This window comes from Seriola aureovittata, chromosome 13, assembly GCF_021018895.1.
Source record: "Seriola aureovittata isolate HTS-2021-v1 ecotype China chromosome 13, ASM2101889v1, whole genome shotgun sequence".
NCBI classification, from domain to species: domain Eukaryota; kingdom Metazoa; phylum Chordata; class Actinopteri; order Carangiformes; family Carangidae; genus Seriola; species Seriola aureovittata.
Window position 1 is genome coordinate 23353133 of NC_079376.1, and position 17063 is coordinate 23370195.

Consider the following 17063-nt stretch of genomic DNA (forward strand, 5'->3'; position numbering starts at 1 on the left):
AAACCAAATCCAGAGTAAAACAGCAGCATCCTATAACCCACTGCAAACATCAGACCAGCATGTATCATCTGCCTTATTGCTGTGCATATATTCATTTGCAGGCAGGTTCATTAATACAACATTTGATTTAAAACAGCTGTTTGTGTAATTAAAGATGCTCCACAACAGTAAAAAGAAACAATGTAAGAAAAACTGTAAGGTAAGCTATATTAACTCTCAAGTATACTAGTGATAGATACTAGTGTCTTCTATTAGACTCTACTACACGAGTAATCTTCCTCCTGCCCAATATGGGCTCCCAGCCCAGACTAGACCACCAGCAGAGCTCTCAACAGGTTATTAACCCTGTGGTACTTCCTGTTTCCCCATGGCCTCACATCCTGTTGACCTGACCAGTCAACCAACAGTTGTTCCCATCTTTGTTGGGCAGACAAACACGATTAACATGGACAGACAGTAGAAAAGTGCCTCAGGGCAACTTTCACCCAACCAGTTTCTCTCTTTTTCTTGTTCTCAGTTTTTCTTAATGTTCACATCCATGCGTTAATGAAATATATTTTGTGACCAAAACATTGCCGGTACAGTCTCTGGACCAGGTTTTAATCCGGACCAGATTTTAGGTTAGATCTGGGAGGGGAAAGGGAAAGAGCAGTGCTTGCAGACCACACTGTGGTTGTACTAGGCACCTTTGAGGTATAATATTATGTGAGTTTGAGCAGGGTATTTTTTCTCAAAAAGAAACAAAATACCCCTGAATAAATAAATAAAGAGAAAAAAAATGTCACTGTATCATATATAACATTTTAAAGCGAGTACATCTCTATAGTGTTACATGTACCTGACTGTTTCATGTCTTTGTCTGTAACCTGTCTGTCTCTAGGTGCGGATGCTGGGCCCGTTGGGTTCATGTGACAGTGTGGGCTCAGAGGAGCGGGTCAGCATGTTCATGGAACTGGTGGACGGTGTCTTCTTGCACAAGATCATGACACACATGTAGGTCTCAGCATACAGAGTGAGAGTTTGCATGAGTCAGTAAGAAGTGTCTTTTGGTGTGCATTTGTATTTGTGTGTCTGAAGTGGGTATATGAGCAGTAAGTGAGTTAATCCAGTGTTTCCTGTGTGTGTCTGTGTGAGTGTGTTCATGTAACCACATCCTGACTTGCTGGTATCAGGTTGTAAACGTCACAGCCAGATGTGCTGCTCAAGGTTGCAAAGAGAAATGGTGTATACGAGAGTTTTATCATTTGCAGTCCCTTCAGAGCTGAGCTGAAGTCAGTTTGTACTCAGTGTCAGGAATCACACAATCAGGTTTGTAACAGGTAGAACAGATTGAGTTTCAGCACATTTACGGACTGGTTTCTGATCTGTGTGGCTCTAGAAGAAATCACAAAGCTGCCACTGAGCAAGAACATCGGTCACAAATATCAAAGTCATGTTAACGCAAACTAATGGACATACACAGGGAATACAAATGTTACCTAAACAGGAGGAGATGTGCATCTGTTGTGGACTCTGTTAAATTGGAGATTAATACACATTTAGTCCTATAGGGAGTATTTCTGGCAGCAGGATGGTATATGTTGCTTTGAATAAAAGTAGACTACAGTGTGTGTTCATGGTAATGAAGGAACATGTCCCCCAGTGCAACCACCAGACTTATCACCAGACTTATCCCTCAGTATCAGCTGGAAAATCCGGACAATAATACTGTCCACAATAATATCTTTTATATGTATAATATCTTATATATCAATAATATCGTATAGATATTATATATATATCCTATCTATCAACATATCTACTTGTGTGGAATCTCAATCTTGTCTCACCCAGACAGCCCTGTGTCCACAATCAGACCACATGTTCATATGTTAGTTATTGTCTTCAGAAACAGTGATAATCACGCTATTGTTCCCCACAAACGAATGTAGGCTGATGGGGGAGGGAGTGGGGTGTTTGGGGTGTTTGGGGAGGGTGGGGGGGGGTTAGTAGGATTTTATAGGGGTTTTTAGGAAAGTGGGTTACAGAGGAGGAGGTCAGGATTGAAGGGCCATGAGGACTATCAGAGGATAGGCACTCAGAGACAGTTGGTAAATCAGTCAGTCAGAGAAGCAGTCAGCTGTTAAATCAGTCAGTCTATAAACCCAGTCTTTCTACTCTATACATATGTACATATATACATATACGTACACACATATATATATATATATAATATCATGAAGTTGCAATTACACAACTCTACAGAGGACTTTTAATCTATAACTGGAGACATGTGGGGACATCTGACAGATGACAGGGAGAAAGAAGAGAAAAAGAAAGATAAGACAGCAGAAGGTAGATTTAACAAGCTAACATTAAGTCAGATATATTTTTTTGATATTCATTGAGACTGCCAGTGTACTATGCACGCTTATAGGTGCAACAAAAAGTTTTTACTGGCCCAGTTAGTCTCTCTGGACTCTGTACTGTCATTTGGGGATGCATAAGATGTGTCACGTGCCAGCTCCAGACAGGGCTCACTTCACCAACCCCGACCTGAGGAAGACTGTCATTTAAAATGAGCAACCACAGAGAAAATTAGATGCGACCACAGGCCATCTTGATTTACAGGCATACAACCTCAGATCTTCACTGGACTCGCTTGGAAAAGCTCCTTTTACCTCATAAATGCTGAAACACCAGAGATTTACACACTCTGGAGGCTGCTGTGGAAAAGACTCCTCATGACTCCATTTTGAGGGGCGAAAAATGCTGTTTTAGTCTGGACTGTTGGTGAAACAGAAAAAGAAGTGTCAGAGATAAATTGAGCTGTAAGTGTTAGTTGATGAGTCCAAAACGAAATTGGTGGCAAATTAGTGTATCAACTGAAAGAATGTAAAAGTTGATGATTCAGCTGACCTGTATTCAGCAGTTGAAATGTTTGTTCAAAGATGTAACCTGAAACTTGAAACCATCTTAAGTGTCAATTGAAGCGTAAACAGTGAAAGAGCTGAAATGTCAAGTGGAGTTTAACAGAATCAGATGAACGTTTAGTTAAAGCAAAAGAAATTAAACCAGTGAAACTGTCAGCGGACATATAAATAATAAGGCAATATTTTTGGCTATATCGCGATACACAATACAAAACTCAATATTTTGAAATCTCCTCTGCAGCACTTCATAAATACGTGGTTTAACCCTTTGATGCATAGAATCACACCAGTATGATGCATAGACTATAAATAAAGACATAGCCTCCATGACATCCCCACAGGTTTCTGAATAGTGGTTTTGAAGCTCAGAGTGAGCTGACCCACCGTCACCATCTTGGCAGTGCCTGACTCCGCCCCTAACTCCCAGTTAATCCAAAAATGAACAGTGTTGGCTTCATTTTCCAGCCTCGGAGGTTGATGCGTGGTGTGATGGTTCTTCTCCCTGCAGCGTTTGTTGGCGTTAAAACATTCTTCTTTACTCTATTTTAAATTTGTAATAAATGGGGAAATCACAACCAAGTTAGATTTTAGCTCAATCAACAAAAAAGTGCATTTAATAAGAATCCCTGAGAAAGACGTTTAACCCAGTGCTGTTTCTTTTCTGAACCAATTTATCCGCCTCCATCCTCAATTACTGTTCTTGAACACGTATAAACTCGCTTCGGTGCTTCACTTCTTTCACTCTCTCCAGATGCCTCACCTACGTCACACACACACACACACACACAAACACACACACACACACACACACACACACACCCAGGATAGTTTTCTGGATAGGAGAGATAGGAGAGAGAGAGATGAGGGCAAAACTCCAAAGTGAATTTCATTCCATACACTTGTTAAATTGATATAAATGTAGAGATGCCAAAGAACACAAAGTTTATTAAAGTTATTTGCAAGAAGTAGTTGTAGGTTTGATCATTGTTTAGCCTCATTGTTGGGCATGTGGAGGCCAAGCCACACCAAATCTGTTCTAGCCGCTTTATATTTAGATTGGAGGTGAATTGAGCTCCATCCTCAATCTAACGTCATGACAGTCATAATAGGTCCAGCCAGACCACATAACACACCCCCTGTTCATATGCATATCAGTCTGGCACAGCCTCGCGTGCGTAAAGCATAAATCCTTCTCCAGCACAATAGTTTCCCTGGACCTGGGACGTGTGAGTATGTGTGAGTGCAATGATCTTTGTCTCAACTGCCTCTAATAACGTCAACCTAAATGCTCCTGTGGTGTGTGTCTGTGTCTCCATAGTGACCCGAGCCCGACCAACCAGAGGCTGAACAAGAATGTCAACAATGATGTGTCGCTTCGCCTTTACAACCTGACTGTTCTCACCAGACACATCAGGACGTACTACCAGGTACACACACACACACACACACACACACACACACACACACACACACACACACACACACACACACACACACACACACACACACAGTGCCAACAGTGAACTGAGCAGAGTCCAGTGTTATGGATGGGTAGATGGATAGATACTTCATTCGCCCCCTAGATGAAATTAAAGTGTCCAGTAGCTCAATATTAAAAATAATGTTAAAAACAAGTTAATAGACGTCATTGATCCCAGCAGCAATGAAGCAACTACAATCAGTTAATTTCTGCAATCAGTTGTTCATATTCCACATGTTGTATATCAGACCTACTGTGTAGCATGTTTGCCTTTATTATTGACCTCTTCTTGGTTTAAATCTCTGTGTGTCTTTCAGTTTCTGTTTATTATATCTTCAGCTGATCTGCCTAAGGGGTAAATGTATGTGTGTTCTGTTTGTCTTTTATCCATCATCATTGTCATGTGTGCGTTTTGTAACGTGTCTGTTTCAGCTTGATGTGACAACAAAAAACTCCCTTCCGGCACTCACACACAGCAACATTTTCAGTACATTCCTGAACCACAGCACAGTGTGTGTCAGTGTCTGCATTATTGATGATAGTAAATCAGTATGGATCACCGTTGAACTTGCTGACCAATCATTCTTTAGTGTACTTGCTTGATGATCTGCAGTGATCAATAGTAGCAGGAAGTAACACATCTCATGCAAATGTCGTGCTCATTGTGAGGCGTTCTGCTACTTTGATATGACATTTTGATGTCTAAGTACTACAGCATTTACTTAATCTCATATTTTAATAGGCATTAATATAGGAATTGTAAAAAGATTTTATAAATTTACAATGAATCCATCAACAAATTCTTCAAATTTAAAAATTTATTTTTTGAAACAGCATAAAACACAATACATTTATTAATTCATGAATAAAACATTGCTAAATCTAACCTTTCTGTGACACCCTGAACCTTCAGTGGTAAAGCCAGGCGAAACAATCACAATTGGCCATGGGATGTAAGGAGCTGTTTGATTGCATATTAAAATATGAAATGAATGAAATGCTTTATTGCATTTCTTGTCACAACCCTGGTCGTCCATACACTCTTAGATTTTTTTTGGGGATGTTTGAATGTATTCTCTAATGTTTGAGTCAGTTTTGGGTGTTGTATAAAGCACAGTAAATGTTTCTCAAAATGGTTGTCATAAAGGAAAATGTTACTAGAAATTCTGCCCTCTGTTGAATGAATCAACTTTGGGTTTAGATGATCAGGAAATGGTAAATAGCAGCTTTGTTGAACCAGTGATCATTGAGTTTGCTCAGGAAGATGTAACAAGATAAGCAGCATTCAGTGGCTCTGAAAGCTTGTCATTGCAGCTTGCCCCTTGTCACACTAGACATTCACTCACTCTTCTCTGTCTGGCTTCAGCAGAGCTTTTTAAGTGCAGTGAGTTGTAATTCACAAAGTTTTTGGGTCGAAGCATGTAACAATAAAAATTTGTTGATGTGGGGAAACTAAAAGCTGACAGTTTGTTGATAGTTGACACTTGAGAAATATCAGCTGTAGCTGTAAAATGTGACGCCAAATTGTGTATCAGACGTGTCACTACCAGAATCCATTGTAAACACAGCACTCATAAAGAAGCACCCTTACACTTATAGGAAACAGGAAGTGATGCGTTCAAAGGGAAGAATATGTAAAATAACATATCTCAGAAATGCAAAGGGTTTTGCAGAGCCTTAGAAAATTGTGAAAGCTGATGCCCTTTACAGCGGGACAGGTGGATTATCCTCATAATGGGCACCACAAAACAGAGCCCGGTTCAGTTTTTAGGTTGAGGTATCACTAAACAATGTGACCATCCTCTCAAAGCTAATCATAGCTGATGATCAGAGGCATAAATAATGTGTGTGTGTGTGTGTGTGTGTGTGTGTGTGTGTGTGTGTGTGTGTGTGTGTGTGTGTGTGTGTGTGTGTGTGTGTGTGTGTGTGTGCGTGTGTGTGTGTGTGTGTGTGTGTGTGTGTGCGCGACAGGGAGTTTTTTGTATAAACCAGAGATAAGGAGCTCAGATGCAGTTGATTGGGTTGAGCTGCAGCTGTGTCCTGCTGACTCTTAAGCTCTAACCTCACACAGTGGTGGGAGTGTAGTGGTTCATGTAGTTGTTGGTGTTTTAATATTTTTTATCTCTAGGAAGATTCTTTGATTGTTTGTACATTGTTTGGAGGTTAGTGTTCAACACGGTGAGCTACAAATTACAGTTTAATGGTTTCAGATGTATTTAGTTTTTAAGTGATGCTCAGCATATCTGATATCCCTTAATCTTTTATTGGGTTTAGTCGGTGATAAACAAGGTTATTATTTCAAAAAGTGCCCAGTGCACATTTAGGGCGAAGTACATACATGCTTTATATACAGTACATGATGTTCTGCTTTTATTACATCGAGACCTGATCATTATAAATCAGATAAATAGCTACTCATTTCAGAGAAAAATGGAAAACCAACACAATAACACAAGATCACATCTGCTGGTGTGTGTGTGTGTGTGAGAAGTGGGTCATTCTAGGTAGTATGGGGTTAATCTGTCCATGGTTAATCTCTAACCACAGTCAAATACCCTGGCCTCAGCAAAACACACTCAGCCCCACGTGCACACACACACCTCATAGCATAACCTTAAGTCAATGAGGTATGAGCCTTAGAGTGTGAGTTGGTGCAGGTTTAGCTGCATAAACAAAACACAGTGCAGTGGCTTCAGAAAGTATTCAGACCCCTTCACTTTACTGTGTTGAAGATTTAACTTTAAATCGATAGAATTGCCCTTTTTGCCCATCAGTCTACACATAATAAACCAAAATGAGAATTTAGGGTTTATTAAAACCCTTGTGAAATAGAAGAAGTTTGTAACCACCAGGACTCTTCATTTGGCTGTAAAGATCAGTCATTTATAAAACAGAATCAGGCTTTCCCTGGTACTTCGCTGGGCTGGGAGGAGCCTGAAGCAATAACACCGGCGCTGTTCTCCTAAAGTAAAATGTTTGAACTCTGCGGAATACTTGGATCAAAATCTGATTGGTCAATCAAGGCATTCTGATTGGGTGGAAAACCAAGCATTAACCTCCAGGAAGTGCTAAAAACTCCTTTCATTTCTGGCTCCACAGTGAGTCAGTCCTCATAGACTCGCATGTTAAAAGGTTTGCAGAGCTGCTCATGCAGTACAAGTTATGTGAATATGAAGTAAATGAGTAGCTAAATGTCAAATATCAGTGTAATGTCATCCCCTCTGTCAAAGTGACATAAATGTTACTAAACTTAATGTTACTCAATGCTCGCCCACTTAAAGTATTTCAGAAGGTTACCCTATAAAACCACTTGTATAAAAGTTGATCAAATTATTTTAAATATGAAATGTTATTATCACTGTATATGATAAGAGGACCGTGCAGTTTGACTTAGTACCCACCACAGAAGTAGTGTACATATATACAGCTTGTCCAAATGTCCAACTTTACCGCAGAAATAAACTTAATAAGCTGTATAAACAAATAAACAGGTACAAAAAAAAGTTTTGCCCATGCTGAGCCTCAAAACTGCTCTTCAGAAACATGTGGGTGACGTCACAGAAGCTACGTCCATCTTTATTTACAGTCTATGATGGGAACCACCAACACACACACAACCACACGCACTGATGGTGATGGTGATCAGATGAGAAAGTTTGTGATCTTGCCGTTGTACAATATCTTCACAGCACCAAAGTAGAGTTAGGTTTTGGCAATTATTTATATTTGTATACAACTTTTATTATATACACCTGACTGACCTCACCGGTGGGCACTGCTGTGATTGAGTGGCACTTAACGTGAGGACGTTTATTCATGACTTTTAAGTTGTCCAATTGGGCAGACAAGCCTTAATTTCGAGCCCTGAACCATCTCATCAGCACTCCATCAGTTAGTCAGGCCTTTATGCTAGAGTGGTTAGGCACTACGGGACACTGGAGTGGCTTCAGGACAAGTCTGTGACTGACAAATCCTAGACATAAACTTTACAGGACATCTGTGGAGAGACCTGAAGATGGCAGCTCACAGATGCTTCTCATCCAACACAATAAAATAGGCAATAAGTGAAGGGGTCTGAATACTTTCTGAAGCCACTGTGTGTACACACACACACACACACACACACACACACACACACACAACTGGGGCTAGGCGTTGGCTTTCTCTTAATTAGATGATGTCCCAGTAGACACGCAGGCTGGTCCAGTGAATCCCTCCAGTCTCCCCAGTGATAAAGCACTAATTGTATGTGTGTGTGTGTGTGTGTGTGTGTGTGTGTTTGAGAGCAAGAGGAGGGGTGTCTGTCGTCTCCCTTCTGTTCCCTCTCTATTGTTCAAAGCACAGTAACCTGATATCACAAGCTTTGGATACAAAGCTGTTCACTCTGTTCTCCCTTTTGCTGGATTTTCCATCCAACTAGTCCACCTAAGTACTGGAACAACGAATTGTTAATTGATCAGTTAATCAACAGAAAATTAACCTATGCAAATTTAGACAATAGAAACACCATTTGTTAGTTACAGCTACGTGAGGAGGAGCAGCTTTTCTCTGTTTGAATGTTGGTCAGACCAACTAAGCTAATACTACTAAGATCATTTACAGACTAATGATTAATCAGTTATTCAAACAGAATAGATTAATCACTAATGGAAATAACTCTCAGTTGTAACTCCACTTCTTAAATCTCACAGGTGAATGTAGTCTAATCCACCAGGTGATTTGTTTGTTGTGCTCTCTAGAAACCATGCCATTAGCGTGGTGGGAGAAATGAACTGAGCAAGTTCTTTTTGAAGGCATGTATGTTTTGGTTGATCATGTTTTTGCCAATTGCTGGAACAAATAGGTGCTTGTGAATGAGGACAACCTCATTTAGTCTCAAAACAGTGTGCAGTCGGTCATGACACAGGAAAAAACATGATTAACCTCTGGTGTCAATGTTGAAAAGCTTTGTAACCCAATAAATGGCACTACTTGCTAGCTTATGATTACAAATCAACAAACTTGCCTTGCAGTCAGCTGAAGTGTGCCCTTGACTGGTCAGTTATCCACTTGGTCATACAGTTCAGAGCTCAAATGTAAGGATTCAATAAAGATGAATAAAAGTGGATTTAATTTTATGTAGGATACGCTTGCCTTTAGTCTTTTGTTGGAAAAACGGTGGACGGCTCTAAATCTGGAAAATCTCACTGAAGATAGATTATAACATGTATTTAAATAACAATGTAATGAATATTTTTTCAACATGTAACACATTCTACTAGATATTTCTTTCATAAAGATTCATAAATCTATTTGTCAATGTCTGTTGTGTGGTGGGGTGTGGGCGGTGTATTGTGGTTCTGTCTTCTGGTACTGACTGTTGATGTTTGTGTTACGGTTTCGGTCTCCGTTCTGGAGTCAGTACACCCCTGGTTTTTTAGCGCCCCAAACAAAACGTGAATTATTGTATTGAAATCACAAATGAAAATGTATATGCTATTATATACAGTCAATCTAATACAGTATATGTCCTTGGATTAATCCTGTCTCCTTCAACATTTAAATCAGCACTTTTTGTTTCCACACCGCAATTTGTTTATACAATATCTGTGCGTCGTTAGAACTGTGAGACTCTCTGGCTCTGAAACTGATTTAAATGTGCAGAACTTTCCCCCTCTCTCTTTCTATCACCACTTTACCCTTTCTTGGTTACCGTGGGAACTGAAGAACAAAGCCCTGAGCCTTCATGGGATGTTTTGAACTTCATATCCTCTGGCCTACTTCGTACACACACACACACGCCCTGGCAGGGTGGATTGTAATATTCTGTGTGTGTGTGTGTGTGTGGTGTGTGTGTGTGTGTGTTGTGTGTGTGTGTGTGTGTGTGTGTGTGTGTGTGACCCTGGTCAAACCCGTTGACAGAGTTTTATTGCTCAATGTAACTGCCAGCCACTGTCAGGAAAGACTGCCGGTGTGTGTGTGTGTACTGAAGGGGTGAGGTTACTAGACAGAAGTTTTACCTGTGTGTGTGTGTGTGTGTGTGTGTGTGTGTGTGTGTGTGTGTGTGTGTGTGTGTGTGTGTGTGTGTGTGTGTGTGTGTGTGTGTGTGTGTGTGTGTGTGTGTGTGTGTGTGTGTGTGTGTGTGTTGTCATCCCCTGATCCTTTTGGGGTAGAGTGGAGTGACTGGGGGTTTACAGATGGAGTACTAATGTGCTCTGTGTTAATAGAAAACTTATATAAAATATATGATAGAAAAACAGAAACGTTTTTATTTTTAAAACTGGAGAGTCACAAAATCCAGGCCTGACTGAGTGATAGAGTAGAGTGATCATAGTTCCACCATTGGCCTCTTTGAAAATGAATTGTTTCAAACAGTTTTTACAAATCCTAGTGTCTTTTTACACAAACCTTGGCTACGTAGAAGAGAGTAACGCCCTCTCTCTGTGTCTGCTGTGTTCAGTGAGAACAGGATAAGAAAGTTATTCTGTCGCTTCTAACTTGTGAGTGATGATTTTACAGTAAATCCAACTGAAATCACAGCTCAGTCTTTGTCTTTAACTGGTGTGTTTGGTGATATTGGTGGACAATGTCCTGGTTATAAAATCAGAAGCTTTGAAGTTAATGTGTCGTCTTAATGGGACGTGTTTCAGTCACTATTTTAACAGAAACAGGAAAAACATGTGAATGAGAACAGCTTTATTGTGAATTCAGCTGTATTAGAATACTGTATATGTGAGCACAGAGAGGAGGAGAGAAGAGAACAGATGAAGGACTGAAACCAGATGACACTAGGCTGGATGCAAATTAGGTTCTCGCCCCTGTTCAAGAGCAACAGGAAACATACTCCTGCTCCTTCACTTTGATCGTTGTTCGTCATTGTCAGAGATGTTAAGGAGAAATTGACAAAACCTGCAAAAGTAAGGATATAACAGATAAACTTAAGACTATTCTCAACAGTCAACCCGTCGTTACTATCTATGTCGGTACAAATTAAAATACAGGTGGCTTTCTTGTGAATTACTTTTTGAACCGGTTGGAAAGAAACATTGCTGATGTCGGCCTGTGAAGTCCACTCAGATGTCTCATGTGACATGGGGCTGTGTGACTAAATGTGACTTCATAAAACTAAAGGGAACAATTACAAAACTTCTGAGGAAGCAAGGAGCAGATTTAAATTTTCAGGTGGTCAAAGTGGTGAGAGAGCTGTGCTCACAGAACCTAGTGGCTCATTTGAAGTCAGATCTGCTGTTAGCTGCCACCATTTTATTGATCTGGGATTAGAAATAGGAGCCCAATGTGTTAGTGGGACATGGATTTAGGCCGTGTGTGTGTGTGTGTGTGTGTGTGTGTGTAAATAGGTCAGGATAGCATGCTGTATTGATCCCTTGTCAGTTATAAGTGTTAGATCCTGCTGGTGATGTTGCTGCAGGAGAATATCTATAGATCTCAGCTATCACTAGTATTCACAAACACACACACACACACACACACACACACACAGCTGGGTGTGAAAAGGCAGAACTTGGACTATATCATATTTATAATCCATGGTTTATCAAAATACAGCAGTTGACTTATTTTCAGGGTTCCCTCTGAAAATGATGTGAATGACTGTAAAATAAATAGTTGGCGTCATTGTCACTACCAGATTATTTAACCACAGTATATAGTAAAACTAGAATATCAATACAACTCTATCATGGTTTGTTACGCAGTCTCTCCTTCAATAACAGTGTAGTCATTGCATGAGTTTAAAATTTGTTTTGAAGATGTGATGATTTAATTTTGATTTGAGGCATTTGATATCAGTGACCAATGACACTCTACCATCACTAAAAAGTTAATTTAAAGCTACATTTAGGATTTGGGAGAGCAGATTTGATTTATGGAGCTGAGGGTAACAGTCAAAGATGATCCACACACATTCTCCATTTCTTTTGTGTCATTGTTTTGTTCTTCACAAGTGCTCTTCGCTACTTTTGTGACCTTGTGGCCATGACCTGATTGGTATGTCATTCCCAGAGGAGCGATCTATGTCCCATACTGCCCTCCTGCTTTGTAGCCTCTGCTGACGAAGCTGTCAGAGCCACACAAACTCTCTGCCTTGGCTAATGTGAAATCCTAGAGTATAATGTTGTTCAGTCGCATGTGACCTAACCCTTTTGATTCTTCAGATTACAACACGTTTTACTGTGATAACACCAATGTAGCAGCTGATGTGTTGTCCCAGTACTGGTGGAAATCTAAGAAGAGCATTCACTTTTGTTTTCTGGTTCAGCAAATACTTTTTAAACCAACATTTTCAGTGAATTGTATTGATGGACTGGAAAACCATTTCACTTGCTCTTTGTGTGTATGTTCAGTGTTCAGTTCACGGTTGTCGTTGACTTTGTGGCAAAGCTTCCAAGGCCAGCTCCTCTTCCGAGTCATCTGGTAGCCAGCTCTCATGTTTTATTCAAACTGTACTGTGTGTCTGTGTGTGAGAGAAACTAGTTTGGTCTCTCATTACATCCTGGTTTATAGTTCGGTGTAACAGTATCTGCAGGTACTGCTCTGCCTCTACACTCAGTACCTCAGCACTGTCCCTGCAGCTCAGCTGTAATGGTGGTGTAAGATGATAGTGCTTTTATTTGCCTGGTTAGCAGATGACACTCTAGACCACAGCCCTGTATCTCATTAGGTTTGACTGTGGCCAAATATAAACACCAGCATAGGTCATACATTGTCGTTACGACGTAAAGGAACATGTTTGTTTGGTACAAGACCAACAACATCATCATCATTTTCATATTTTTTTCAGTGAAAATCAGATGACAAAACAACCATTCCAACTCAATCCCATCACAATATCTGCCAAAGTAATCGCAATATGATTTTTTTTTTCATATCATGCAGCTCTAATATTTACTATAGAAACGGCACCACCGCACATATGAATTTTGATGTCTTTCCTTATTGTAAGAAGCTGTGTGCTACTTCCCTCCTCCCAAAACACCAGGATTTGACACACACTCCCATTAGTACATTTCCCATCAGTACAGTAAATTTAACATCTTCCCATGTCACCTCGTTCCCCAGCCATGTTTCCTCATCTCTAAAGAACTTGCTGTGGCAGACAGATTTTCTTGGCCCGCTTCGACAGTCAGGTGTGTTTGGGAGACGGGAGAGGATATTGTGGAATGGAAAGCATTCCCTCCTAGTGGGGTGTTTCTTTCCTGACACTGACACACACACATACACACACACACACACGTTCTCTCTCTTTGTCGACAGGAGGGTGTTTCCTGTTGGCTGCTTGCCTATACACACATGCACCCGCACAAACATGAAGCACACAAGTCAGGGTCAGTCAGAGGCTGGACTTTGATTCATTTCTACACAAGCTGTGTTCGGATCAAAGTTGAGCAGCTCTTGTAAAAACAAGAACAACACTAGACATACACTGTCACTTCTGCTTCCATACCTACTGTTTATGTAACCTGTTTTTGGTCCTGATTTTATGCAGTATTTACCCTTTTTAAAAGCATTAAAAAAACTTAATAGCCCAATGGATGTATTGGCATTTCTTATTATATTATAATGTTGGCTGAACTTAGCTTGTCAAAGATGTGTAGGTATATAAATTGGCTAACAAGCTACAAGAAAATTGCATTATAGAAATCAGTTAAGAAATGTTAGAAGTAATTTAGATACAGTGTCTCCATCACATATTTGTCCACTGACAAGTTTAATTCAAAATCAAGTTGAAGGGATCCTTAACTAAATTTTGTTGTGTTTATGTAAGATAATAAATATACTGTATACCCATAGCTTGTTTCTCAAAAACTCAGCATCGGTCAGGCTGTAATACAATTTTGTAAATGATAGAAGTTTAATAGAAGTATACTGATGTTTGAATTGTGACAAGGACCCACTTTAATGCTTTTATTGCACCCACTTGGCTACTGATTGATAGTTTGTAGTGTGCCAGTGTTTGTCAGTAACATGGTCTTATGCACATTTATCATCATCAGTGTAAAATTGAGAATTAATTTGTTCTCTCTCTCTCACCCTCCCCGCCTGTGTTTCAGGAGACTTTACAGCAGTTAGTAGTCATGCCCCTCCCCAACATCCTTTGCATCGCCAAGGATCCAATATCAGGTAACACCAACTGCTTCACAACGTACTGTACACCCTGTTGTTTATCACGTCCTGCATATTTTCACCACCGTCCTACATGTACTTTAATCTATAATACACACAGGATTAATCACTAAATGCAAAAAACTGGTTGTGTTATTTATTACCATCTTAATGTTGGTAGTAATTTTCAGGCCTGCGCTGAAATGGATAAAAAACAGTATTTATGTTTCTTTTTGTACTTTGTTGGTTCTTGAATCTGTTGCCATGACGTCATTTCAAACACTGGTCTCTGCATGAACAGGAGGCATTTTCTCTTGGCTGCTGATGATATGATTCACAGGATGAGGTCATTAGATGCTTTATTGATTTACTGTTTGATAGGTTGTGAGTTGGATCATAACCACTGATTAAGATAAAGATTCCTGATGATATATTTCTATGGATCTGATTACAGATATTTTATATAGTCTCACATGTGCTCACCTCTGATGCAGACATTTTAAACTCAGTGTTTCTGTTTTTTTTTTTTGTAATTCACTTTTTATTGCTTTTCAAACACACAAAAAACCCCAGTAACATCACACAGAGAGACATAAACAGAAGAGGTAACAATGATAATGATAAAAAGAGAGCACAGAAGACAGAAAAAAATAAAATAAATATGTATAATAAACAACAATAAAAGATACGAATCTATATATACACATGGTAAGCATTGGCATCACCTATCATAATGCTATCCATCCTGTACAGTAGGATAAGAGGTAAATATAATTATCACTCCTGTATCAAAATGGCAGTAACAAATAGTATCTGCCAGGGCAACATGGCTGTAACTAATAATACTAATAACAAATAAGAACATCTCATCACATTGCTATCTGTCCCATATACTGATAACACCTTATTGGGCAGGCAATATTCATCGTACATTTTTACATACAATACAGGCCATCTCGATGGTAACATCTTATTACATTAACATTGTCAACTTGCCATATTTTGAGTTTTTTTCCTGTTTAAAAAAAAAAAAGAATGTAAATGTAAAATAAAGGTGGAAAAACCTGCAATGACAGAAACAATATAATGTTGGAGAGCTCATGAATTTTAGTTGTATTGAATCTTATTTGTGGGAGCCAAGTGGCACCAAATAGCTCAGTATAAGCAAAATTCAAGACTGTGTTTACTGCTAAGCTTGTTCTCATAATGAAGGAATTATTTTCCAACCCTCCTGAATTTCATGTATCTTGTTGTGGTCATTCGATGGAAAAAAGCCTTTAATTGAACTGTAGTCTGCAGCCTGCAATGTTTATTCATGTGCACTGTCCATGTTTCATAAACTTAAGTTCAAATCACATCATTCTTACTTTAACAAGAAACCAAACTAAGGGAGAAAAATACTAGTATTAGTTATTTGAGTCTTGATGGCTGATGTATTAGTGCACAATGGAAAAGTGTTTGTTATATTGTCTGCATCTGTTTAGAGTTTAAAACTGCACGGTTTCTGTTAAATTGTTGTTCAATGAATAACAACAGAGTCTGTAGTCAATGAACGGTTAGCTCTTGTATACGTAGTGTACTTTAACGCTGCCTCAGGCGTCCTGCAGCCTCAGTCACCATCAGCCTTTAGATCATTTTATAATGTTCAAGGCCTCGCTCTGTGACTTTCATTAACCTTTTTTTTCTTTATTCTTTTCACTTTTATCATGATTTCTTGTATCTGAAGCACTTTGTAAACTCTGAATATTCATGTTTGTGATTTACAGTACATCTGTGTTTTGTTCCCCCTCCAGCCAAGAGCATGGAAGAACTGAAAAGACTGTTGTTACTGATACTAGGCTGTGCTGTACAGGTAACACACACACACACACACACACACACACACACACACACACACACGCCCAAACACAGCAGTTCACTGTGCCACCCAGTCTCTCCCAGGAAATGGGTTTGTGTGTGTTTAGTTTTGCATGTCTGAGCACAGCCGCTCAGTGTGTCTGCTGATAAGGTGCAGGGCGGGACTGCAGGACTCAAAAACACATGGAGTCATATCAATGGTTTCCTACAGTAACAGTCATCAGGATGATGGAACTGTGTATTGGCTATTTGAATGTCACATGTTGCTCAGGGGCACTCTGACAGTCGTTTAAATATAAGATAATTAAGTTTGTGAGTGCAAACCAGCAAGTTTTGAAATCTACTCAGAGGAACCCTAAATTTGATTTAAGAATTAACCAGAAGGGTGAGTTGAGAGTTAAACTGTAAGTTACATGTAGGTAAAAAGGAGAGGCGTGGGAGGTGGGTGCGCAGGTGTGATTGTTCATTCAGCACTTTGTTGTCTCTCATGTCCACCTCCCCCATGGCTCTGAACCCACCAGACTGTTTTCTCCTTTGCTCATGGCTGCTCTGTTCCTCTCCTCCTCACTCCCTGATCCCTAATTTCCCTCCTTCTCTTTCTGTCTTCCCCCCTTTTGTCTCCCTCCCTCCCTCCCTCCCTCCCCGTACTGGTTCTACTGGTTCCATGAAAGCAGAAGGTCATGAAGGAGCGATGAATGGAAACACAGAGGGAG

At 39.8% G+C, this 17063-nt stretch overlaps 1 protein-coding gene across 2 annotated transcripts in view; it reads left to right on the forward strand.

Annotated features, from left to right (window-relative positions):
• Window positions 1-17063, forward strand: part of ccdc88c (coiled-coil domain containing 88C) — a 50349-nt gene that overhangs the window by 1932 nt on the left and 31354 nt on the right. For both annotated transcript variants that reach the window (XR_008829361.1, XM_056393439.1), the window contains exons 2-5: window positions 881-993; window positions 4231-4339; window positions 14442-14511; window positions 16287-16345. Coding sequence is in view for 1 of the 2 variants with exons in the window: in XM_056393439.1 (XP_056249414.1) it covers window positions 881-993; window positions 4231-4339; window positions 14442-14511; window positions 16287-16345 (351 nt within the window). In the remaining variant the exon portion in view is untranslated. The remainder of the gene's footprint in view (window positions 1-880; window positions 994-4230; window positions 4340-14441; window positions 14512-16286; window positions 16346-17063) is intronic.